This window comes from Ambystoma mexicanum, chromosome 2p (genome assembly GCF_040938575.1).
Source record: "Ambystoma mexicanum isolate Mex_15411 chromosome 2p, UKY_AmexF1_1, whole genome shotgun sequence".
NCBI classification, from domain to species: Eukaryota; Metazoa; Chordata; class Amphibia; order Caudata; family Ambystomatidae; genus Ambystoma; species Ambystoma mexicanum.
Genome location: NC_090923.1, coordinates 1232769918 through 1232796557, shown reverse-complemented (window position 1 = coordinate 1232796557; position 26640 = coordinate 1232769918). Strand labels below are relative to the sequence as shown.

Sequence of the window (26640 nt, the reverse complement as noted above, 5' to 3'; positions counted from 1 at the left end):
ACTGGGCGTGTGGCACATATAGCCCAGTTCCACATCTGTTTGGTTTCACTGGTCTTCCTTGGCCTACCGGGCAACCCTTTGACATCTGCTACATGGAAGAGAGCTGTTTCCCACCACTCCATCTCTGCATTTGTCAATACCGCCTTAAAGTTTGGCAAGTCTGAACTGTTCAGAACCGGAGCAGGTAACGAAGGAAGAACGGTGGCCCTCATCTCAATGACATTGTCCTGCACTTCCAGCTTCACTTTTTTCATAGGATACCTCCTTATACCCCCATGTACACATCTAATAGAGACAGTATCATTAGGTAGTACAGAAGAGTCATTCAACTGTGGGGTTATGGCCGTTTGCTGGCTTCCGCTGTCCAATATAGCGTAGGTTGGGGCTCCGTCCTCTGTATATGGATATCTCACTGTTCTGATATCGTACGGCTGTATGCATCCAATTTCAATGGGTTTGGCTCCTTTCCGCTTCGGGCATGCTCTAGCGATGTGACCCCATTCACCACAATCGAAACACTGGGGTTATCGGAATTTTGGGCAACGTACTGTGTTCCGGTGCTCACCCTTCTGGCCTTCTTGTTGCTTTTTCCCATCTTCTCCTCTGGGCGGGCCTGATTACCAGTGGTTCCGCCAAAATTGGGCCACTCCTGGCTGGGGGACCTTGGAATGTTATTTCATTGCACCCATCTTTTTGATATGCCGAGGCAATGTTGATGGCTTCTGCCAAGGTGGGTCTATGATGCTGTCAAACCCACCTTTGGACGAGCGGGTAATGACTCCTAGAACTGCCCCAATAAAACCTTCTCGAGTACTTTGTGAGCAGTAGCAGTAGACAGTTGTAACCACTTCTCTGCCAAGTCTTGACTCTATAGTACATCTGATGTGGGGCTGCCCCCTGTTTCAGCCGTGTCTCTCGAAACTTCATCTGGTAGGACTCGTTGCCCAACCCCAGTCGGTCCAGCACTGCCTGCTTAATGTCAGCATACAGGGTATCTCCATTAGGAGGTATTGCTTGGTATGCTCCTTGAATGGCACCCGACTACAGAGGTGCTACATACTGTCCCCACCTCTCCGGTGGCTATTGGGCATGGCAAGCAAGTCTCTCAAAGCTCATAAAGAAAAACACAGGATCATCGCCTTCCTTGAATTTTTGTAACACTGAAAAGGGCATTTCGGGTTGACCCTGTGCCGCTGTCACAACCTCCGTAGCAGTGCTTCCTGTTGCTTATCTTGTGCTGTGGCTTGCAAATTTCTCTGCAACTGGATGGCTTGCTGGAATGCCTGCCGGTCTGCCACTGCCTGTTGGGTCTGCACCTGGATTAGCTGCTGTAGCTGCTGTTGGTCATCCGTTAAAGCTTTTCTAATGTTCTCAACTGCGTTGTCAAATCCCACCACTGCCACCACTTGTAGGATTGACACAGGACGCAGAATTGAGAAATAGGTTAACTTCAAGGCTTATTCAAAAATACACCAGCATCAAACGAAAATCACCAGAGCTGGGTGGCTTCACCCTTCCATTTCAGCAGGCCTTCTTCTGGTCAACCATTCTGCATAAGGGCTTTTTCCCTTTCTCCTATGACTCCTGATAGGCCCACCACTCCGGCAACAAGTCATCCTGAAAGGCAGATAGCGCAACACTGTAGCAGGGATTTATTGCCCTTTTATAGTCCCACCTACCTGTTGCAGCCAATCCGCCACCTCCTTACTCACAGCCACCAATCCTTTCCCTCCAGTGGAAGCCCCGCCCCCTGTTATGGGCACCGTTCTCCCCTTGTTTCTATCTGGACTGGTACTCTCTGTACTGAAGCTCAATTCCCATGTTGGGCCTTCTGTGGCCCTCTGCCACTCCAGGTAAGGGGGCAGCTTGCCCTTGGCGGTCGCTGTCACTGAAATAACTTCGGGGTCCGTTCCTATGTCTCTGGACTGTTGTGGCACATCTGTGGCAGTCGCAGCTGTGGCGCTTCTGAGTGCTGCTCCATGCTCTCGGCCCTGAAGGGTCGGGCCTCCTGCTGCGGCCGCGGGAGGGTTACCAGCGAGTCTCTGTCCTCCTGCTGTGACAGCAGGAGAAGTACCAGCGGGTGCCGTGTCTCCTGCGGCTGCCGCTTTAGCATCACCAGGTGAGCCTCTGTGTTCCCCACGGGGTCATTTTTTTAATAAAAATCATAAATTGCCTGCAGGGGACCAGCAACATTAGCACTTACGTGCTGTGTTGTATCTGCATGCAATTTTGCAGGGTTACGAGGTGGAGTGAATAAGGAATAATCACAAGCAAGGCAAACTCACTTGTACTCTTCCAATTGTCCACTCCATCTCATTGAAAAGTGAATGCAGCCTGCAAATATGCAGCTTTTACAGTATCTAGTCATATCATCGAATGCCAAAGCATTGAATGCCTTACCATCTAAAAAAAACATCTAATGCAGTTTTTTTAAGGTAAAGGGTTTATTTTAATTAGATTGGGTTTTTAAAGGTTAAAAAAGGGGGATTGGGGGGGACCCCCCCATTATCCCCCCCATTAAAAAACAAAAACAAATGCATTTAATGTTTTTTTTTCTCCAATGCTTTTTTTTTTAGATGTTAAGGCATTCAATGCTGTGATTATAAACCGCTTTTACTAATGGATTCCTACAGAATCTGGCTGTCTAGACTAGGTGCAAAAACGATGCATATTCAATAGATAGGAATCCATTCATTGCATGCCTGCACAAAAATATCATGGAGGCATACATCGAGGCACACTTACGAGATGGAGGAGGACTGCAAGGCAGACATCTTCTCTCACTCTGGGCCCCTCTGCCGTCTCTTCATTGCTCCAAGGCAGCACGTTAAATGGAGGCCGAAAAGCATTACACCTCCATGTAACCCGCTGCTTCATTTAAAATGCAGCTGTAAGACTTTTAACAAATGCAAATCATTATTGACCCCCTCCTAGCCAATCAGAATGTTTGGAATGCAGTCACTGACTACATTCCTGTCATTTTAGCTTCAGAAGCAGCCAGGAAATCAACAGAAAATGTGTCTCTGCATTACAAAACCAGCAATTCAATTTCTGAGCAAGAGTTATTTTGATATGACATTTCAACATAACATGAGACACCACGGTGAAAGCAAAAACATGAAACGATGCTTTCAGCTTTTTAAAGAAAACACATTGGGCCTCATTACGACTTTGGAGGTAGCCATGGCGCAATTTGGCGCCATGGCTGCCTCCAAAACCGTGTCCGGGTTCCCTGAATGGGGAATTACCGGGCCATTCCGAGTTTGGAGGGCCCGGTAATTCCCCTTCAGGGAACTCGAGCCCAGTCCTTCCCCATTCCCATTTGAGCCCCAATAGGGCCCATTCATAATGGGCCCGTTGTTAGCTCCCTGGTTCCCTCGAGGAACCCTCTATGGACGTCTGGATAAACAAGACGTCCACAGCAGGTCCCGGGAGGGAACCTCGTAATATTGCAGAGTGGGTTTAACGGCGCCGGTACCATAACCGGCGCCGTTAAATCCATTCCACAATAGTTATAATGAGGCCCATGGACTTTTAACATTGCACCTACTGCTAGTTCCTTCTAAAACTATTCCAGTTCAACCAAGTTTCTGATTAAAATACTTTTCTTATCAAGGCATTTTAGGTATTTAAGTATTACAAAACAATAATAACACATTTTGTGTGTTTTAATCACTTTTAAAATAACATGGTTTACTTCACTGTCGCTACTCCAAAACCTTTATTGCAATTATGCCATGTGCTAATAGCCATATTGGGAGGAGTCGTTATTGTTCGGGAAAATGACCCTTCATTAACTCACGGCCTGAGACAAAGGGCCTCATTACGACCCTGGCGCTAATGGGTTAACGGCGCCGTAAAAGGCTGCAGTGCCGTTAATCCATTAGCGCCTGATTACGAGGTCCCTTGGCGGGACCCGACCTTAACGGCTGGTCTAGACCAGCCGTTAAAGTAGGGACCCACAAAGGTATCTTGGTGCTAATTACGGTGCCGCAATTTGCGGTACCGTACTTAGCGCCTTCCCCATTCCCATTGAGCCCTATGGGGCAAAAATGGGAATGGGGAAGGGCCATGGAGGAAGGGGGAATTACCGCCCCGCCAACCTTGTAATGGGGTGGTAATTCCCCCTTTCTCCATGGTGGAGTCGGTAAGTTACCGGCATGGGCCATGGTGCTAGTAGCACCATGGTTTTCCGCCTGGGTCGTAATGAGGCCCAAAGTCTCAGGCCATAAATTGTTGGCAGGTCATTATCCCACGATAACGAAGCCTCCCTCGGACTTTAAGGCTATATTGCACTGCACACTGAGACTTGGATGTGGGTCAGATTAGGTCTGAACAGGCAGTGTACAAGAATAATCTTGATGTATAGAGTGCACACACAATGATGCCTACTTGCACCCATTTTGTTTCTTTTGTCTTTGGTGTATCTTCCCGGCCACTTGCAAATGTCACAGATTATTTTGCCTTATGTGGGTGTCCTGGTATGTGCAGATGGCTTTGTGCTTCTTCGCTGGATCGACCCCAATGGTTTTACAGCAACCTTCTGGCTCTCTTACCTTGTATTGAAAATGAAATTAATGAACTGTTCATATAAAGAAAACACAACTAGGATGGTCCCCTTAATAGAATGCAGGGAGCAAGCTTTATCGACCCTGCATTAGTGGATGTGCACTCCTACGTCTATTTGGGAATATGTTTGATCAAAGGTCAAATTGAAATTCCCATGAATGTTCTATAAAAGGCTGAGCTAGAGCGACTTTGGGAGGAATCGCCCCGAAAGCCTGGCCCAGGACGCGCGCTGCCCACTCTGCTGCCTGCTATTAAGGCAGTACTGGGAAAGGTGACTCGGATTATGCTTGGTGGATGTGAGAGCTCGAGATGTTCTCCACCTTTAGGCTTTCCGAAGGTTTCAGATGCAAATCTGAGATGCTCACGGGCATTCCCTCCTTTTCTCGAGTGCACACATTTGGAAAGCAGCCCCCATGTGTGTAGTGTGCACACGCTAGGAACAGTTTTCCAATCTGTGAACATTGTATGCTCCTTACATGTGTTTTCTTAATGTGAACCCAACTTTGGACTACCCTTACAAGATTTGGACTTCGAACTTGATACTTGTGACCCGAACACAGCATGTCCAAGCAGAAAGAACCAATGAAATCTTGCCCTGTCAGGGGCTAGTAAGATTCCTTTCATGGGCACAGTGAAAAGGTGTTCATTTAGGAATATGAATGTTTGCCTGAGTTTGTATCTTTCTGGGTCCTTTACGTGCAGGTAGAATGTATTAATGGTTATATGCATGTGTTCTCTGGTTCCTTTCCGGAGGGGTGCATTTGTATTCATCAAAATGGAAGGGTCCTTCGGTGAATACCTGAAATAGTCATACATTTTGGGAAAGTGATGATCGCAGAAATGACTCATAGGATTTTCTTGAATGCTTTGTATGCATTGGTTGCCCATAAGCTTCAAGCAAATACCAACATTTTGAAACTCAAACTGGACAATTTTGAGATATTTTCCCTTGTTATGTGTTGTTTTTCAGTTTATGGAAGCATAATTTACCAATAGTCCATTTTGAGCACTTTTGATTGAATGCAGATTATTAACCCTTTCATGTACTTCACCAAATTTTACATGCATACTTTCATTTTCCACAAGTTCAGGATGGCCGAATCGGGCAATGTTCCATGGATGTGGTCAAAAGTTCAGCAGCATTTTGATGTTATACCAATGTATTCTGGTGACTCAGGCACGATATCAGATTGGATCATGTGTGTTCAGGAAACCATTAAAGAGGGTGGAGACCATGATGCTCTCTCAACTTTAACTAATGCAGCTGCATTCTTTGCAAGCCATTTCCTGTTGCCAGCCAACAAGTACCAGACCTTTCAATGGACATATCCTGTTAGCGCACATTCACTGTATCTTTAAGCCGTTCGCAACCCGCTATTACCTATCTCTTCTAAATTATTGTTCTTCTATTTGCTTTAATAAAGGAAAAATCTATTTTTAGAAGAAATTACATCTTTAATGAAATGATGGTAAGAGGTAATAAAGTTATGGCGGGTACAAGATTTCTATTCTTTTCTTTTATAATGTATTTCTTTTGGCATTTATTTCAGTGCACAAATCCCTGAGACATGTAGGCGCTACTTACAGAAAGTGCATGGTACAGTTTGTCAAGTGCAGGAGCATGCATAGCACACACATGGGTTACAGACAACATTGGTATGTGTATGCAGATTGGCAAAGCCTGACCTCATGTTGCGGGGGGGGGCTACCTCAGGGGTGCAGACAAGCATAAGAGACAAAGCTGGTGTGTGTGTGCAGATTGGCAAAGCCTCACTTCATGTTGCGGGGGGGGGTGCTACATCAGGGGTGCAGACAAGCATAAGAGACAAAGCAGGTGTGTGTATGCAGACTGGCAAAGCCTCACCTCATGTCGCGGGGGCTACATCAGGTGTGTAGACAAGCATAAGAGACAAAGCAGGTGTGTGTATGCAGATGGACAAAGCTTCACCTCATAGTGTGGCAGGCTACATCAGGTGTGCAGGCAAGCATAAGAGACAAAGCAGGTGTGTGTATGCAGACTGGCAAAGCCTCACCTCATAGTGCGGTGGGCTACATCAGGTGTGCAGACAAGCATAAGAGACAAAGCAGGTGTGTGTATGCAGATGGACAAAGCTTCACCTCATAGTGTGGCAGGCTACATCAGGTGTGCAGACAAGCATAAGAGACAAAGCAGGTGTGTGTATGCAGATGGACAAAGCTTCACCTCATAGTGTGGCAGGCTACATCAGGTGTGCAGGCAAGCATAAGAGACAAAGCAGGTGTGTGTATGCAGACTGGCAAAGCCTCACCTCATAGTGCGGTGGGCTACATCAGGTGTGCAGACAAGCATAAGAGACAAAGCAGGTGTGTGTATGCAGATGGACAAAGCTTCACCTCATAGTGTGGCAGGCTACATCAGGTGTGCAGACAAGCATAGGAGACAAAGCAGGTGTGTGTATGCAGACTGGCAAAGCCTCACCTCATGTCGCGGGGGCTACATCAGGTGTGCAGAGAAGCTGGTATCTAGTATGTAGTACTACTTTCAGTTATGAAGTATGAATGCATGTTTAAAGCACTAACATTACATTCTGTGGAAATTATAAGCCACTGAGGGGTTTTGAGCATATTAAACATGAAACGGTAGTTCAAGGGCTTCATACATGCATAAAACTCATATGATTAATATATTTTAAATAATGCAAAACTGATAATGGACTTTGTCCGTTGGAACTGTCGATTTGTGCTAAGAGTTAGGAAAGTGTTGTAGTCTTTAGAAAAGTTCTCTTTTGTCCTTGTAAAGTGCAGCTGCCTGTGAGCTAAAGTACAGAGGGCATTACTCCAGAGTGGAAGATGGGCTTCTGGGGGATACAGCGGTCTCTCTCGTGGGTTTGCTGACATTAAAACTAGAAGATTACAATCTGATGGACCAATTGTGATATCATATGAAGAGGAGTAGAAGGATGTTATGTTCTATTAACTAATTAAATGGGGCTCATTTACTAAGCTCAATAAAATACTGTAAGTAGAACCTATGTCACTGATTGATGTAAGTTTTACTTACCCTTTTTTTGCTTTTTACATTTAGTTTTACTTACACTATTTCTTTGAGTTTAGTACATCAGCCCAATACATATATTTATATGGGGCTGATGTACTAAGATAAAACAATAGTGTAAGTAAAACGTACACCAATAAACCTATGTTCTACTTACATTATTTTTTGGAGGTTAGTAAATTTAGTCTTGCTTAAGCTATTTGTTGAGCTTAGTAAACCAGCCCCATGTGTGTTTAATGTTGTACTTGGGATTATAGATGCATTGTACACTATTGCTGCATGCATACATTCATCGACCGCATGCAGTGTTGGTTACAGAATTTTGACCATTTGCGGGGTCTTCACTTACGGGTTTCTGGGCGGTCCCCTGAGGCAGGTGCCTTCTTGTGGGAGTCTGATGCCAAGCTCTCACCTGGCTCCATGAAGGTAAGCACGCCCTTTGTCTGGCTGCATTTAGCCTGGAGCTCCTCCTCTTCCAGCTGGTAGCTGTCGAAGCTGAAGCTCATCACCACGTTGCCCTCTGGAGTAACTGCCGGACTGAACTCCTTGTAACGATCCCCTCTCACCGAGCCCATCGCTGCAGACCTAGGGCGGAAAGAGGGCGAAGAGCCGTCAACCTCATCTCCTTCCAGAGTTATGTGGATCACATCATGTCATTTCCACACATGCTCTGTCACCCTTCCTAAGGCATTGCCACCACCCATTGTTGTTTTCAAATCCACGTAACTAACACTTTATGTATTTATGCATCATTTTTATAAACACAAATAGAAGATGTATGTTATGTTATGTTACTTGGCATTTATATAGCACCTTATGTATCAATGGTATGACCTCAAAGCGCTGGTAGGTTGAACACCCTCAGGAACCGTAGTTCAAGTAGAGAGAGAGAGTGTCATATGGTGCGTGGGCGCACCGGATATGTGTGCAGCTGGTGTGGTTGTTGCAAGATAGCTGCTTCTTAGCGGTAGGTGTGGTGCTGAGGAATCAGTTGGATGTGTTCAGTCTGGAGGGTGGACACTCAGACTGAGATCTGGGTGCGTTAGGCCTGAAGGGACGCTTAAGCTAGCCGGAATGTGCTCAGCTAGCTGTGTTTTATTAGGATGATGACATGTTCGTGGGGTCATGTTAGTATGAGAACAGCTAGGCCAAATGTGTCGTAGCACAGCTGTGTTCTAGTTGGATGATGGTGTATATGAGAGAGTAGGCGTAGTAGTGTGATATGGTGGTTTATCAGTGAAGCACTTATGGCCAGGCACGATAGCAGGACAGGGGGCGTACATACGTACTGAATGCGGGGCATCACATTACAAAACGAAATCATAGTTCATGTATTGGTTATAAGGGAACTGCATTAGGAAAGAGAGGAATACATAAAATGACAAAATCAGGTAAGTAATTCCATCAATTTTCACTCAACGGAAAAATGAATTATGCAGATATGCCATCACAAGTGCCCGAAATGTAACCCATGTCTAATCGCAGGTACGCATGAGTTTTGTTTTTTAAAGTGGAACTTCTCAAAGGATGCCAAGCGCCACCCCGTTCAGACTGCCATTCTTCGATGGTGGGCTTTTGTTTACTACTACAGATACCCAAAATGATGAAAGCTATAGAAAGACTAGTCCAAATGTTAACATGCATCACCACTATTTGCACATAAATGATCGTCAACATAAGTTCTAGTATTGCAATGGGAATGATAGACAGGCTTATCACTGTGACTGTGGTAGAATATATATATATATATATATATATATATATATATATATATATATATATATATATATATATTTTTTTTTTTTTTATTCTCAGTAACCAACTTGAGGACTATTGCACACCATGTCTAGTGTATTAGTGACAGGCCAGGTGTTGGGGTAACTATCTGATATTAAGAAAGTGCAATAGACAGAATCAATAGATGATTGCAATCCTTTGCATCTTTTTCGAACATTGAAGCCAAATGTATGAGGCATAGTGTGAACACTTGCTCATTGTCAAACAGTACTGAAAGAGGAAACACAGACATGGTTTATTTTCATTTTTCTGCCAGCCTGTTTCCCTGGCCAAATAACACATATCTGTGTGTAATATGCAAATATATTATCAGACAGCACTAATTGCCATCTAGTAAAAATAAAAAATGAAAACCTGCATCAGATAACACATTGCGAGGGAAGGCTTATAACTGGATTTTGCGCATGTTATTTTAGAATGAAAAAAATCCTGTTGAAAAGGCCTTTCCATTTCAAGTATTATTATTATTATTATTATTAATGAATGATATTAACTTGAGAAAACCTGTTGTCAAAAGGAATAAAGTGTTAAGGGTTATTCTGAAGCTTGACACCACAAGGTGGGAAATACAATACGACTCATACATGTCAAGCCTAATTCGATTGAGGTAGTTCACTGAAGTTCCTGTTGGTGGAGTAATTGCAGCGGGAGAGGCCTGGCAACCCATTCCAAAGAAACATGCAACTTTAGACAAACCCATCAATGTGGAAAGCGCGGGGCCCAGAGAGGTGAAACCCGTTTGGCATGAAATGTTTTCTGTGGGCTCCACTTGTTGGTAGGAGCTTTGCTTTTTTTATGATTCTCGTTCTGTTTAGTCTGCTGTACCACAGGGATCTCCCTACTGCGAACCCCCTATGTAAACCTGCACTGAGTCCTACCGCCTAATTGTGTCCTGCAAGAGCAAGTGGGACATCGGTGGATGCTCTCATGTATGATCATGGTCTCTGGCGGCCTTGGAGCTTGAGGGCTTCATTTGCCAGAACCAATGATGGTGGTTGTATACTCTATTTGCGACCGGGGAAGTGCCATTAGCCAATCGGGTGGCTGGAACAGTGGGAGAGAATACACATTCTCCAACTGCTGTTTCCAGCGCTTGAATGCCCTTGCAGGGTGGCACCATTTTTATTAATGTAGGTAGGCAACAGGGAACCTCGCCCTGTTGCCTCCCCTCGCTCCAGCCCCCAACCTCCCAAAACAATTCTTCCCCACCTCCTCCCTCCCTGCCCACTTACCTGCTGAAGCAGAGCTTCATGCTCCGGTCTGGCACTCCTACCATTTCCCGGCCACCATAGAAATGTAAAAGGGACTTGGGGCATCATCACGAGTTGGGCGGTAGCCCTTAAATGTGGTGGTAATGCTGTTACTACCGCATTTAAGGGCTGTCCCTATCATGAGTTGGGTGGTAACTATGGCGTTTTAACTCCCAGCTTTTTGCTGGAGGTAAAAATCTGGCTTACCACCCGTTTTGGGCGCTATTAGCACGGCTCAAATTGTGCCAGCACTAATAGCACCACGAAACACCCATTGGGAATGGGCAACAACTGCTCAACCGTTACTTGTTATCCGGGTAATAGCGCCGATGTTTGTGCTGGTGATATGCTGGCGGTATTACCGCAGGGATACCGCCAGACTCGTGATGAGGCCCTTAGTCCCTTTTCCCTGTGGCGATGGCCATGTTTTTTCCATTCGTTTTTTCCCTCGAGAGATTGGCTGCGCAAGCGACGCCAATCTCCTGAAGGGAACAAAGAAAATGTGCAAATAGCTTTAACCCCCGTTGTGAGGGGCGAACATGGCCTTTAGTGGGCCACAGCCCTCACTTAGCCCCTCACTTCGCTTGGGCCTACCTGGGCTCGAGCTGGCTAGCCATTAAAGGCCATGTCCACCCCCACAGCGGTGGTGAAAGCCATATTAGTGTCTGGAATGGAATTCAAACCGATGCATGTGCGAAAGTCAAGGGAGATGGCTAGGAAACTTTTAAGATAACGGTACCCACTGATTGGGTGGCCAGAAAATGCCTGAATGGATACAATCCTGCAATTGAGTCGTTACTCCTCTCATGTTCCCTTTATGACCGAAGGGTCTGCACCCCTACTTTGTCAATACTCGGGACAAAGTCTGAAGAAGAAGCTACCCAAAGAGGAACAGTCAAGAAGCACTACGTGCCTGCGTCCTTCAAAAGATTGCGTCTGATGGTGAAGCTATACCAATGTTTGCGATCACACACCTTCAACTCGATGAGACCGAGGCCCTGCACGGTGCAAATGCATCTATAAGTCAGAAGTTCAAAGGAACCTTTGCTTTCCAGAATCCTTGCACCTGTCCCTGTTCGGAGTCTCCAAGAAGAGGCCGACACATTGTAGCTACGAGCATTGGTGGCCACTAGGATCTGTGGTTTTTAAATAGTGGCACTGTACAGAACTAGAGTGAATCTTCCGGAAGATGAGGATCTCTGGAAGCCGTGCTTGTATTGGTCTCTGCCCTGGCCTGTTGAAGAAGAGTGATGAGAAACACCCTAGGACTGCCAGAGTCTATGGATGTCCTCCACGGTGTACTCAACGCCCTTTGAGTTGGGGTGCCATGTTCATTGCGTATCATCTCTGTACTCCACTTACCCTTTTTTTGCAACATGTACACAATGAGTATCATATTAGCACATGTCAGCGTTGCCTTCTCATTATCCTAAGCAATATTGTCAGACGCTATACTTTTGCGGGCCCCACCCCCTCCTATAAATTGACCTTAACCGCTTGGCCACAGCTAGCAGTATGTGAGCAAGGGAAAGCTTGTGGGAGGCCCCACTTGACTGGGTTAGCCTGTGATCTCATACCCTGAATACCGGGTTAAGTGGAATCGTCCAAACGCACAGATCAGTAAATCTGCGCATGACACGATATGCAGCATGACTTCTGTTTAATATTTAATTATATCATCACAGACTTTGGAAACTCCTCTTCGGACGAAAGAGAAAATTGCCCTGTAATTTACTGTCCGTCTCCTGAGATCAGTAAACTGCATCCCTGTTTTAGAAATGTTTGCTTTGAGGAACAAACTGTGATATTTTCAAACAATGGTCAGAACTACTTAAAAGCTAGTGGATTTAATTTATGATTGCTACTACTAAATACAATTTAAGCTTATTGGAAATCTTTTAATCCCATTCATAAAATATGCAACCAAAATGTCAATTACACAAAATGTGTAATTCGCTTCCATAACATATATTTTCTGATAGAAGACCATAATCCATATTGATATTTTAAAAACAATTAAATAATTCCAGTGGAAAATACGTACAATGTTTTGCCCATTTTCCAGAAGATAATGACGAATTATAGCTGTCACCAGCGAGCTGTGACGTGTGATGTAGATCACCAGGACCCAAGTTAGTGATCTCGAGCCGAGGGCAAAGGTCGCCTACCACACATTACAGCCCTGCTAGTAAGTGCTCAAACACTAGTAGAGTGATTAAGGGGAAGCCTAACCTGCGCTTTCACCCCACGCAGCTAGGCCATGTCTCTGGCACAGGGGGGACCTTCCTATCTAAGGCAGGGTATAGCCCTGCAAGATGGCCTTCAGGCTCGCCAAAAGGCTAGACAAATATGAAGGAAGCGGGCGGCCATGTTGAGTGCACGAGAAGAAAGCGATGAGATGGAGACACAGTTTTGAATCGCCATGCATGATCTGAGAGTGGCATATAGTCGAGGACTAAGAAATGTGCATGTGGGCCAAAGACACAGCAAAAAAAGGAACGCGTGGAATGCAGGATTTTACTAGCGGATAGAGCCCATATTCCAAGCTTCCTAACTGGCTGAGGCAGGCCTGCACGCGCTACTTGAGAATATTTGCTCCTCAGAGCTGCAACTGCTTAGAATAATGCTGGGCTCTGCTCCGCTAAACATAGTCCATGGTTTTGTGTGTATGCTTCTGTGGGAAGATGCTACTGTTTATCATTCCATCTATTACAACTGTGCCTGCTGGCATTGCAGTCTCTCAGTTTGCACACATACTTAAAACACTTTAGGGCTCAATTTAAGAAACCTCTCGATGAGGTAATCATTTCTACCACCTGCAGAGATTGACGTGTCTTTGCGGAATTATGAGATCATCACTCTACCGGTGGTTCCAATATTTCAATAAACCTCCATGCATTACTTTTATTTTAAATTCTTTTTCTGGGTTTTCTTTAAAGATTTTGCTATGTTTAAGTTCCTAATATATATATATATAAAAAATATAGGGAAACCCCCGCAAATCGAGGAATATTTAGGCCTTCTTACCTACTGGTTATTAGCAGAGCTGGCCTTACACCAGATTGCACCCCAGGCAGAAAGCATCGTTGGTGCCCCGCTTGCCCCCACCCCCTAAAAATGACAACCAAAAAATAGTGCATCTGCGGGCAGTTTTCTAGGCGAAAAAGACAAACGTGGTGAATACAGATCAAAAGGTAAGAAGACCGTGCTTAAGACGTCAGCTTTGCAACTATGGAAACAAGCATTGAAAGAGTGAAGACGCCTGTATTTGTCATCTAGTGAATATCTTTTGCCTTTTCAGCACTAAACCCGAGGCCATACAATTGACCTGGATCTGGGTAAACACACAGAAGCAGTCACAAGCATACTGTGCCGTTTACTGCATCCGTGCCATTTTTAAATTAATTATTTGCAAAGAGACACCTGGAGTACACCTTGATGTTCCTGCCTAACACTGCAGCATGTGTTTAGTGAGCAAAGTACCCTGGGAAGAGTCCAGGCCACAGAAGCGGTGAGACTTTAACACAAGAACATTGCCAGGAGAAAAAGAAAAGCATATGTTTTGGAACCAATTCCGAAGGAAATTTCCTTAAACATGACTATTTTGCATGCATGCCACATTGCCCAGGAGAATTGTTCCTTTGTAGCAGGAAAGTGGTTTGCTTGTACAATTTCTCCTGTCTGACCGCAGCTGTGTCGAGAAAGGAGACTATGAGAAAGAGCTAGGAGCTGCCACGCCACCCGCTGTTATCCAGGGCCCAGGGGTGGTGTCAGGAGCATCTCATAGTCACACCCCACACCTGGGCGGGGGGCAGGAACTCATCATATTAGCTACAAAAATATACCTAGCTCTTAAAATAGGCAAAGGAATACGATGGAAGATTTACTGCTAATATATGCTCCGTGTGCCCTTTAACTCAGCCCCCACAGTGGAGAAACATTTTACATTTTTCTCAAGCAAAGTGCATATCCCAAATAGCAATCACACCCATATCAGTATTCAAAAACGCAAGTGGTTCTGCTCAGCTCAGAGCTCCGAAGTCCGAACATCCGCACATCACATGTGCAGATATCAGAGAGGATCCAACATGACGGACCAGCTTCTGATATGCTTGGTGCGGTGGTCAGTCATAATTTCGACAGTAAAAATGTCGACAGTCAAAATTTGGAAAAATAAATGTCGAAAAAAATAATGTCGACAAACAATAATGTCGACATTTTTTCAATATTTTTTCGAAATTTTCTATTTATTGTATAAATAAATAAATAAATATATATATAACTAAAATGTGTTGAGTATGAGGGGTGAGGGGGTGTGGGGGGGTGGCAGGGGGTGTTGGGTGAGGGGGGTTGGGGGGGACACCCCCATAGTAAATGATACTCTATTTATTTATTTAATTATTGAATAAATAAATAAATATATAATTACTATGTGTTGAGAATGAGGGGTGAGAGGGTGGTGGAGGGGTGTGGGGGGGGGTGGCAGGGGGGTGTTGGGTGAGGGGGGTTGGGGGGGACCCCCCATAGTAAATGATACTCTTTTTGTTTATTTATTTATTGAAAAAAAATATATATATATATATAATTAGAATGTGTTGAGTATGAGGGGTGAGAGGGTGGGGGGTGAGGTGTTGATAGTTCTAATTGACATTTTTTTGTCGACATTTTTTTTCTAAAAAATGACTTTACATTATATGTATAGGATGTCGACATTATTGTTTTCTACATTTTTTTTTCGACATTTTTGTTTGTCGACATTTTTTTTTCGGCATTATGACTATAAACCGCTTGGTGCAGAGACTGCGGGTGGGCTGCCTGTAATCAGAAGAAATAGATTCCCAATTGTTTCCTATGCACTTTACTGATACGAGGCCTTCTTCCTTTTTTTCCCTAGTGAAAAAACATTTTTGTAACAGAATCTTGAAGCAGCAAACGGTTTAAAAACTGATTTGCACCGTATTCTCTCCCCCCCTAGTGCACATTTCCGTGTTATTGCCCTGCACCTCAGGCTCTGGCACAAAAGGGGCTTTCAGCTTCAGGACGAAGGCCTTCTCCCATCACAGCCCTTTGTACTTCAAGATCAAAGGAATTGTTAGAGCCTTCATTTATACGTGTCCTTGTGTAAGTGCGGGTGGTCATTTCATCAACGGCTGATCCAAATAGCTTGACCTGGTAAAAAACAACTATTTCTGCCTATTTTCAGATAAATGCAGGCTTATTACGCACACCCTCCCGCCATCAAATAATCTGTAGTTTCCTCTACAGTGGTGCTCAAAATTAGCATATTCGTTGGAACCTTGAGAGTGCGACGGCCAATTAGATTGCTGTAGTCTAAATGTAGCCATAAACACAGGCAAATGCTGTTATCCCGATCCTTCTCACAGCAGACAAGAAAGGAAAATGCTGGCATGTCCGTGCTTATAGGACACATGGTGTCCCCTACCATATTGGGTAATCATTGATAAAATAATGTTACATCCCATCGACTGCACTGTATTCCAGTGCGAGAATTAAACCTGGGTTCTTAAAACGAACACGCCTGAAGTAAAATGCCTGCACACTTACCTGCTGCTGCGCACCCACTCGCTTTCCGTAATGGCGGGGGCCCGACACAACAACTCCAGCCAGCGCCCAATCAGTCCTACTCAGGGCGCGCTGCGCACATAGCCTGGAGGAGGGCAAGCCGCGCGTGCGCCCCTCATGGGCCTGGCTGGTGCCAGCAGAGCCGGTGCCACCCGGGGTCGGGGGGGGGAGTAATAAAGCAACAAATGTTGCTAATTGCCATTGCCCTGCCCTGCCTGTGGGCCGAGGCTACAGCCTGCAGCAGTGCCAGTGCTAACGTGTATTTTAGCAGTGCTAGAATAAACGTTTGTTTCGTATCATAACATTATAAAAATGAATGTGCCTGGCCTGGCTTGCTGGCCGCGGACTGCTGGTGCGGCACCCCCTAGAGGCTGACTGACATCAAGCAGCCGCCTGAGCTGCCTGACTCAAAGACCTGCCCTGGTTATTAGGAATACTACAATATAAAAAAATAAGGTTGTAATGCTAGTCAGTCATATAGTCACGATGTCCTGATCTAATGGAGTTTCCCAGTAGCAATCTAATACAAAAATAAAAGACTTTATTGTATAAACAGATAAAAAGGAATCAATCTTAATAAAATCTAATAGCGGCGATACACATTTTTAGGTACACACATTAACAAGTGCTGTGTAGAGAACACATATCCAAATCACCCCAAGATCATTAATTTTGTCCACCAAAGAATCTTGGTGCATGGGTGTCAATGAGTACCAATACCCCCTTTCAACACTCCCAACCGTACCCCTGAGGGTTACATGAGATTTTACTGACCACAATTACAGTGGTAAATTTCATCACGGACAAAATACCCCCCCAACTCCCCAGTTTTTTTTACCCTTATAACGCCAACCCAACCCCAACCCGACCCATTTTAACCCCTTTACCCCACTACCCTTTATTTAATTAATGTTGGCAGCATTTTTAGGTATTATGGTGCACTCTGAAATGTGCCACTCTGTAATGTTTTAGATATACTGACTGGATACGCCCCTGAGCTATATTTAAGTTGTACATGGTTGCTGAATGCTTTGCAGCAGCAGTTTAATTCTTCTTGGTAGAACCATCCTGTATTTTATATTTCTTTGGTTAAAGTGACAGTCCAAAGTAGTCTTCCTTGTCACTGATCCACTCAAGCATTATGTTTTTTAGAGCCGCCAAACAGTGTTTGATGCTGCCGCCATTTTTAGATCATGCATCTGTTGCAGATGTTACTGCCACCTGTGGACCTGGATTGCTACTTCATGCTTTCTGGATAAAATGTTTCACCTGTCCTTCTCTCTAAAATCTACATCTCCCCAGTTTCACAGATTTAGAGCGGCGAGGCCGCCATGGAGCTTCCCACACCAGCCACAGCACTGGCTGTGATCATGCCAAAACTACACGCATACTGGTTGTTTAGGAAGTACGCGGTTACCTTAAGAATGTTCAGCAAGAACAGCAGTGAGAAGCAGAGTTGACACCTTTTGATGTGTGTCACCAATTAGTCTTACATTCACAATGAATTGAGGCCCTGCATATCGTTAAATTGTATGGAAATGTTTTATGTACTGTAGATAAGCAACAACACTTGTCATTGCCTCACAGCAACAATGTACGTTTGTGAGGCAGCAGTATTTTGTAACCTTTTTGCTGTTATTTTGTGGAAACTTTGAATGTTAATGTTAATAACTGAAATCATTCTTCATTTTCTATAAAATGAATTAAACAACCGTCATTTTTACCCAAACAGTTATTTTCATTGTTGAGTACACATGACTGGAGGGAACTCCATTGCAAATGTACAAACTTCTCCTGGGGCCAGTTCTGTGAGCCTGGGGCCCTAGCGCCAGAACTGTAATGGTTCACAAAGGGAACCACCTTTGGTTTGATGGGCATTACCCTAGGCTGGTTGGAATTCATGTAGTGGCTTATAATTTGGAGGCAAAGTGTGAATAACAGTATCCTAATTGTAGGCAGACGTTGTGTGATATTGGTATAGAAGTAAACAAAACATCTATATTGATGAATGAGAACTGTGTCTGACAAAATAACCAGACCATTGAACTCAACAAGTCGATTGTCTCGCTTTGGATATCAAAAGCAGGGGACAAATGGGAGAGATAGTGTTCTACAAGCAAAGTAACACAAGACATGCCTTTCAGTCTCTTCAGCTTCTTTCTGTTGCAGAGGGTTCTAAGTAGGGCTGGGAGGAATTGTTACATTCTGTTCCATCAGCTGCGAAAGCGAAATCGGTCAGATTTCAAACCACCTCCCCCGATCCGCCACGCCCACATATCGAAAAGAGCTGCAGAAAGATTCCGATGTCATTTCACAAACCAAGCACGAATGAAATAGAGCCATGTGAAGTTTCTTGTGCCGCTGTGTGAACCTAGCACGAATCGAAAACAGCCGGGCGAAGTTTCTTCTGTTGCTGCGTGAATCTTGTATGGATCAGAAAGAGCTGTGCAAAGTTTCTCGTGTCGCTGTGCGAACTTAGCACGCATTGCAAAAAAACAAACAAAGTTTCTTGTGACACTGCGCGAAATGAAAAACCGTGCAAAGTTTTTACGTTTTCCTGCACGAAACTAGCATGCATAAAATAAGAGACGTGCACAAAGTTTCTTGGGTTCCTGCGCAAACCTAGCACGACTCAAAAACACTGCACAAAGTTTCTTGTGACGCTGCATGAAACTAACATGGTTCGGAAAGGACCGCATGATATTTCTCATTTCACTACACGAATCTAGCACGGGTCGGAAAAAAAAAACCTTTGTGAAGTTTCTCGCCTCGCTTTATGAAACACCATGCTCTGCACAAAACTAGGGCGAAATTTCAGTGGCAGCAGAACGATAATGCTGATTTTGCCGAAGGGGAAGAAGTTGATTCCAGTGCGCGTTTCACACTTTTTGCTCCGAAACCAGAAAGTTCACCCACCAGAAGTCATAAGAACGTTGGTGATCGGATGCTTTGAACACTGACATAACGGGTGCCCATGCTGCTCATGCCTAGCAGGGGGGGTCCAGTGGCAGTGGGGGGGCCCACAGCAGGTCTTGCAGGGGGCCCCACATTTTGTGTTACCCCACTGGCTTTGAATGCAGTGAACAGATCGAATTGCACAATACAATGGGTGAAGATATATCCTTCATTGATAATGTGATCAATTAATTAAAGTGGGTGTAATGTCTGCCTATAACGGATCCAGTTCCCTTGCCACTGAGTGCACTCCTAGCAGTGCTCTGAGGCCGCATTCGGAGCAGAACTAGGAATTGTTTTATAAAGGACGGTTAGAAATTGGCCTAAAGTCTGCTGAGTCAGGGGATTTATGAAAGCATTTTTGAGAAGGGCGAAACAGTAGCCTATGCGATAGAGATGGCAATTTGCCCTGATAGAACGGAGGCGTTGCAGGCGATCCAGAGTCGCAGCCAATGGTGTAACAGAGTTCCTTAATCAGACGGACATAGTTCCAATGAAGAGTTAGGAAGAGGGATCTTGGTCACGATGGCTTGGAAATGCTTTAGAGATAAAGGTTAGAAATTGACCACGGAAGGTCTTGAGGCAGTTATCTAGTTGGGGTCTGAAGGGTGGGGAGGGCCTGTAGGGTTTATGGGAAATAAACCCACTAGGCAGTTGCCTAGTGAATGCAATGTTACATTATCCTTCACACTCCTAGAGTCACACATTGGACAGTGACCCAACTGCACAACACACTGACATGCAGATAATAAAACATTCAGGATCATGGCACCCACAAATAATTATTGATTTGGCCAACATTCTTGTTCAAATTAGGGTGAATAATGCACACAAAGGCACTTATTTTAACACTTATTTTTTCTGCAAAATGCAATTCATTCACGTCATACTTGAGAAGTAATTCACAAGATTTGAGATTAATAACCTAATGTTTATCTGTTTTGAACTATTGGAGAAAACCTCTAGTGCGATTTTGAATCGCTCCATCGCAGGACCTCTGTGGCACACAAGACACAGGGTTCCATTTACAAGGGGGGCAGTGCATTTGTTGGCATCTACTTTTCTTTTAATCCCCTGCTGAACACAGGGTGACCATCAGCTGCAGGGCTCTCCTTGCTTCCCCCCTTTACTTGCAAACCAGTTAGATCTGTGCCAGTTAACCAACAATGCCAAGTGGCTTCCATTATCTTTGAGCATTAGCCAACGCCTTGTATCGTAAAAAGGCTATCGGGTCCTCGACTCCCTCAAACCACAAATGTCGCTTCAAATATGGTACGGCTTCACGCATCCTGCCAATGGCTTCAGTGCCAGGGAGAAGAGCTGGTGGGATAAGTGTGGTCTGGGGATGCTTTCTAGTTAGAAGGCCTCAGAGATGCTGCCATTATCTCAAAACCGAGCCGTTGTTTTAGAGTTAACAATTCAAGATGAATCATTTCATATAGCTCAACCATGAAGAACTCATCCAGGCATTTGAGGGTATTTTCAGTGTCCAATGACATGACTGCATCAGCGACCTGTCTGTGGCGCTGAGAAGCTGGCTACATCATGCTGCTCAGTCGCGGGGGTCTGTCAAGCAAAGCACAGGATTCTTCTGCGTTTACTTCCGGGTTACATCCTTAAACAAGTTAATTGGCTAGTACTCTGGCAGATATGACCTTTACATTTAGGAGGGAGGCTGGCTGCTAGTGTGTCAATAAAGGAACTGGCAAGGTACTTTAGTCTGTTGCAGTAAAGCAAAGAGGCATTGCTTGGGCAAAATAGAGGAGCTAAGTTGGATCCCAATACAGACCGTATGCTCCAGGAAGTGGTGACCTGTGCACAATGGGTTCTCACCTGGGCCTACCTCATCCTCCCCAGGAAGACTCATTGTAAACACTAAGTAATTGTGTACACAAGTTTTGAATTGAACATAAGTTTTGCAATTCCTCTGAGCAGCTTCGTTTCCATATTTATCCATCCCACCTGCGCCATTAGATAGATGGACAGATCATATATGAATCCTGTCATGGTCCTACCACCGATGGGAACAGTTAAGCCCAGCCACATTGCCTCTGTACAGAAACACAAGCAGCCCCAGTGGTGAACAGTATTTGAAGGAACCCCCCATCATGCACGCCAATGGAATGGTGGGTGCCTTGCAGGCCATGGTATGACAGAACTCGTCTCCTGCTCATGTGTCTATGTACATCTTCCAACACATCAATGAATGTGCTCTCCTGGGTGGCAATGTTGGGCGCTACGCAACACAATGGTGATGGGCACAGATGTGCTCTGCAGTCAAGGCAAAAAAAAGTTCACATTCTAAGGATGTACTTTATTGACTCCCATAGGTGTCCTTATTATATGGCCTTTGCAATATGGGGGTGCAGCGGTCAATGTGCCTCAGCACATGAGGCTGCAATTGGCATGCTACATTAGCTGCAGGCAGGGTCGGACTGGGCCATAAAATTGTCTCGGGTACCAAAGAAAAAGTGGGCCACAGTTGCAACTGGTTATTCATCCCTTTTGTGACACTGTTTGAATAGTAACTGAGGGGGAGTTTTTTTTGCATAAAGTGTGATGCAAATTGTGCATTTTAACGACAATTTATTCAGCAACACTGGTCCAAACTACTAGCAGCAGAGTGAATTAACTCCTCAAATTGGTCAGAAAAGTGGCCCACTTTGACCAAATAAAGGGGCCCACACCAGGATTTTGTGTGAAGGCAGAGCCAGGCAACACATCAAACACTTACACCAGACTTTAGAAAGGCGGAATATCTCATCACCAGAGATGTAAATCAGAGGCACAGGCTCACAAAATATCAAACGACAAACCGGAAATAGACATTGGTTGTCTCGGGAGGATAGCTCAGGGGCAACGCGCTCGCCTTGGAAATAGGTTCGATCCCTGGGTCCGCGCTTAGAAACCTCTGGGTATTAAGCGCGATATAAATAACCAATCATAAGAACAGATCAAGCCAGAAGCCCATTGAGACTAGAATCTGTCATCCATGTGGCTTAAGAGAGATGGAAACTGAGAAACATTTCAAATTACCCTGCCCTGTATACAGAGATATGCGTGACACTTACTTGTCCGTATTCTTCAATGGAAATGAAGACTTCACGCAGGTCAGATTGCACAGTGAGCTGAGCGCTCGGCCCTGATATCTGTGTGCAGCCTGCTGTTGCAATTTCGAATCCCAGCAGGGTCAACTCAGCCTTTCATCCTTCTGAGGTCGATGATTGAGTACCACTCTGTGGGATAATAATGTCTTCTGTTATTTAAGCTCTCTGAGGCCTACGGGTGTGTAGCGCTATATAAGAAATTATTATTCATCCGGAAAAGTGAATATGCAAAACTGTGCTTCATCATAGAGGGAACAGCCAACAGCCAACAGGTAGGATGGCTGCAAAATCGCTCTGTGCCTATCACTAATGGAGAGAACACACAGAGACAAATGCTGCATTGCATGCAGACAACATGAACGGAGCAGTGTAGCTGACTACTCCATGTTGTTTAATTTGCCAACAGTTGTCTTTAACTTGTACCAGTAATCTATGTGTGTATTGCATTATATTACATTGTATTGTGTTCCAATTGATGTGTGTGTGTTACGTGTGCGTCTCTGCGGATGCACAGATGTGTGTGGGTGCACGGGCGCGGGTGTGTGTGTGTGCAAGTGTGGGGAGGCTGGGAGCTGCTGGTCATGTTGGTTTCAGCCTGGTCAGATCAGGTGAAAGGGCTGCGCCTGATTTCTTCTGTATGCAGGGAGAAGGTGCCCACTGGAGCATCTGAACATCCAGAATTGTTACCTAAAAAGAATACATTTACATAATTTCCATAGACAGAATGAAGCAATGTTAAAACTCTCCCATTACTCCTTAACTCAGCACAGTGCATGTCTTCTGAACAAGTATTATACATTCCTGCGGCTGGAGCCATTCCCAGTGGCCGCGCTCCATGGGGCAGGGTTTTTCTGTCGTGTCCCAGGCAGTCCTGAGTATCCCGATATACCTATTTGTTACATTACCTGGCCCTGGCCAAGGCTTCTGCGAACCAGCTGATGCTGCCCAGTGGAGGATTTGCCAGAACAGGCACCCCTAAGCCATCCCAAGCTCTCATTGACCATGACCAATGGCCATGCCTCGTGGCCACTTTAAACGGCCCTGATCCAGTTTCCCCAAGCCACCCATAGTAAGCTCTGGCCTTGGCCTACCCCGGTTCCTCCCAAGCCACCCATAGTAAGCCCTGGCCTTGGCCTACCCCGGTTCCTCCCAAGCCACCCATAGTAAGCACTGGCCTTGGCCTACCCCGGTTCCTCCCAAGCCACTCATAATGGGCACCGGCCATGGCCTCAACAGTGGACGCTATGGTCGAGGCCCCCCAAGCTACCTAGTATGACCAGGTCCTATGAGCACTATGAGCATATTGAATGTCCATTGGTCACCAAACTGGTTTGGGGGCCTTTCTTGGCGCATGGGCCATCACCTTGGCCTGTGGGTTTGAACCCGGTTCTGAGATCCAGATGAAGTTGCAGGTCCGCTGTGGTGGCCCATTGGCAACCATTGGCCAGCAGTCCTTAACTGAGAGCTAGATAAAGCCACTGGACCTGTGTGGTGGCCAGGCCCTTCCTAGGACACCCAAAGTAGAACATGGGCATCAAACCAGGTCCAGTGTCCATTTTATCCCCTTTGTGGATCGATTGGCCATTGCTGATGGCCTGTGGGATCCCCAGTGGCCACAATGTCACCAAGATACCCGAATAATCCACTGGGCTTAACCCATGACCAGATCCATTGACCACTTCAATCCTATTTCAGGCCAGAGGTCCAGGCTCGGTGGCTGCCTTTTTCCCCATTGTGGGTCCTTGGGTGACACTTTCCCTGAGTCATTTGTCCCCCGACAAACCACCCAAAGTAGCTAATGGTCACTTTACCCCATCGTGGGTCTGTGTGCCCATAGCCAGGGACAGTGGCCACATTTCCTGGAACATGGTCTTTAGTCAATCTACTTGGTTGCCAATGGGCAATAATTTGTGCAGGGCTGCTATTGTCGCCTACAGACATTCAGTGGGAACGGGTCAGACACTGCACTGGTCAAATGCAAGAAAGGGGCATGATACATCCCTGTTGGGGGTCACCCCTAACCACAACGAAGGAGAGCGAAGGTCATAGTAGTAAGATTTATGCCCAAAATGGAGATTAAGCTCTTTTGGCATCAGAGAGCTCAGGTTATCTGATGGGGTTGTGAGACAAATCACAGGCCGACAGACTTCATCTTGGGTTTAGACCTGAGTTGAGGTGCACCGGCTACTGAAGGCCCACAGGCCACCACATAGGTCTGTAGGCATCATCGAGATCTCAGACCTAGGCTTGGTCAATCCCCAAATAAAATGGCCACTGGCTGTGTCTGCAGGCCATGTCAAGGGGCGTAAAATGGCTCCCAATGACACAAGATGCCCAACTCTCATCCCATTGCACCAATGGCTGAGAACCCTGCAAAACACCCAACACCATGGTACTGGACCAACAGTACTCCCCAAACAATCCAATAATCCAGGCTCCACTCAGCCACCACCAGATCCTCCAAACCCTACCCCAGAAAAAGAAGGATATCAGACTAAACAGAGCCAAGACCCAAAAGGGATTTTCCTACACCCCCTCCCACAAACAGACTTCCTCCAAGATCCCTATCACTGTGGATAGAGAGGAGAGGTGCAGGGCCGGAGTGTACGCCAGGCAAGCGGTGCACCAAGGCCAAGCACCTCTTCTTCACAAATATTGGGGGAAGTAAGTGTGCCTCAGAGTAGCCCGGGGACCTCAGTGGGAGCTAGTACTTCAAGTCTGAACAGTTGCAAAGGGCCACTGGAAGGGCGTGGGAATGTGAGAGACTGCTGTATGCTGTACTGACTGGGAGTTGGGGGGGATGCCAGAAAATGATGGGAATGAGTGAAAATGGTGTAAAAGCCATGACAATGCCAAGGTACCCCCGTTACTGAAGGCCACACCACGCCTCTCGAAGGTGTGCTGGAAACGATGATCATCATATTGCCCTCTGATCCTCTGAGTTGCAAATCTACAAGTGCCAGACCTCCTCTCATTCTGTGATCCCACAGCTCACCCCACCCATTGCTGGGGACCCAGAACAAATCCATTCATCCAGCGTACCCTCCCCGCTAACCCACATCCATTGTTCCCTGTTCCAGCCTCATAGCAACCAGAGCTTCTCTAACTCTGTGTTGTGTTCTCAAGAGCACCTCCTTGTTTCCGAGGTAGGGCTGGAGGTCTCCTCCAGGAACACTGATAATGCTGCTTGTATTAGGAGTAACTCCTGCTCAGGTAACCCCCCTCACCCCCGCCCGAGTAAAGATTTGACAGGAATAAGGAGCAGTGCTCTGGCCAGCAGAGAACCACAAGTTGGGGTAGGCGGGAGCAAAAACGGCAATGGGGCCTGATTCATGGATTATTTGCGCTGAAAAAAACGGGATTTGTGGGCCATTCTGCCCGCAAATCCCCATTTGTTAAAGAGGGATTTGCAGGCAGAATGCCGCACAAATCCAGTTTTTTTCGGCGCAAATAATCCATGAATCAGGGCCCAAGTGGCTAGGACAGACTGCAGAAAGGAAGGGTTTGCAATGGGAGGCAGCAGCACATCATGGCAGTGCCCGTGGAAGCACTGCAGGACCACACACTAATCGAGCAACTCCACCAGGCAGCCTGTGGAGGGGCCTAGCAAGCAGTTCAACGTGCCATCTGCCTTGCCTCTCTTGAAATAGCCAGCCATCCGAGATTTGAAGCCCAAGACAGAAGCTAGCAACCAGGACCCCAAATAAAAGAACATGGCCGACCCGGGAGAGCCAGCAATACACTCAAAATGGGGTGAAAAAAGGAGAAGAATGGGGACACTGAGGAAAACGTGCTGGGAAATGATTAGGAAAACATTTAGGTGAAGGATGGCGAAAGGCGGAACAGGATGTAAGTTAGATTCTCACCTGAGTCAAAGAGTATTCACACGGGCTGACCTACCAGGCAGCCATCTCGCAAAGTTTAAAAAATGGATTAAAGGTACATAGCCCTGTGACCTCTTTTTTGTGTACGGAAGCAAATGAAAGACATATCTGAATGTACTTTGCCCCCGCCCTTGTCCAAAAGATAATTTCTATTGTGTATTCCTGGAATGCTGTCTGCTATTCAGGACATTGGCCTTTGAATAAACCATTTCCTAATCTCTTGGGCTGTTAGTGGTGGTTGGGGAGAGGGTCCCCCTCATACCCCCAGCTTGTTGATGTAATGCATTGTCATTGTGTTGTCTGTTCTGGCAAAAAGGTGCTTGTGTTTGATGTCTTTTTAAAATTGTGTGAGTGGTAATTTTACTGTTAGCAAATCTATGGCCTTGATGTGAAGCTGCCCTTGAGGGGCCGCCATTTTCCTTGGCATGTTAGTTGAAAAGTATGAGATAACCATCCTTTTT

The 26640-nt window shown here is 45.6% G+C and overlaps 1 protein-coding gene across 8 annotated transcripts in view; it reads right to left on the bottom strand.

Moving 5' to 3' along the window:
• SLC29A4 (solute carrier family 29 member 4) overlaps nucleotides 1–26640 on the bottom strand; it is a 301784-nt gene that overhangs the window by 159002 nt on the left and 116142 nt on the right. For 6 of the 8 annotated variants that reach the window (XM_069645524.1, XM_069645525.1, XM_069645526.1 and 3 more), the window contains one exon: nucleotides 7953–8188. In XM_069645524.1, coding sequence (XP_069501625.1) covers nucleotides 7953–8178 — 226 coding nt within the window. In that variant the 5' untranslated portion in view covers nucleotides 8179–8188. The remainder of the gene's footprint in view (nucleotides 1–7952; nucleotides 8189–26640) is intronic. The other 2 variants (XM_069645529.1, XM_069645530.1) reach the window with 1 other exon arrangement.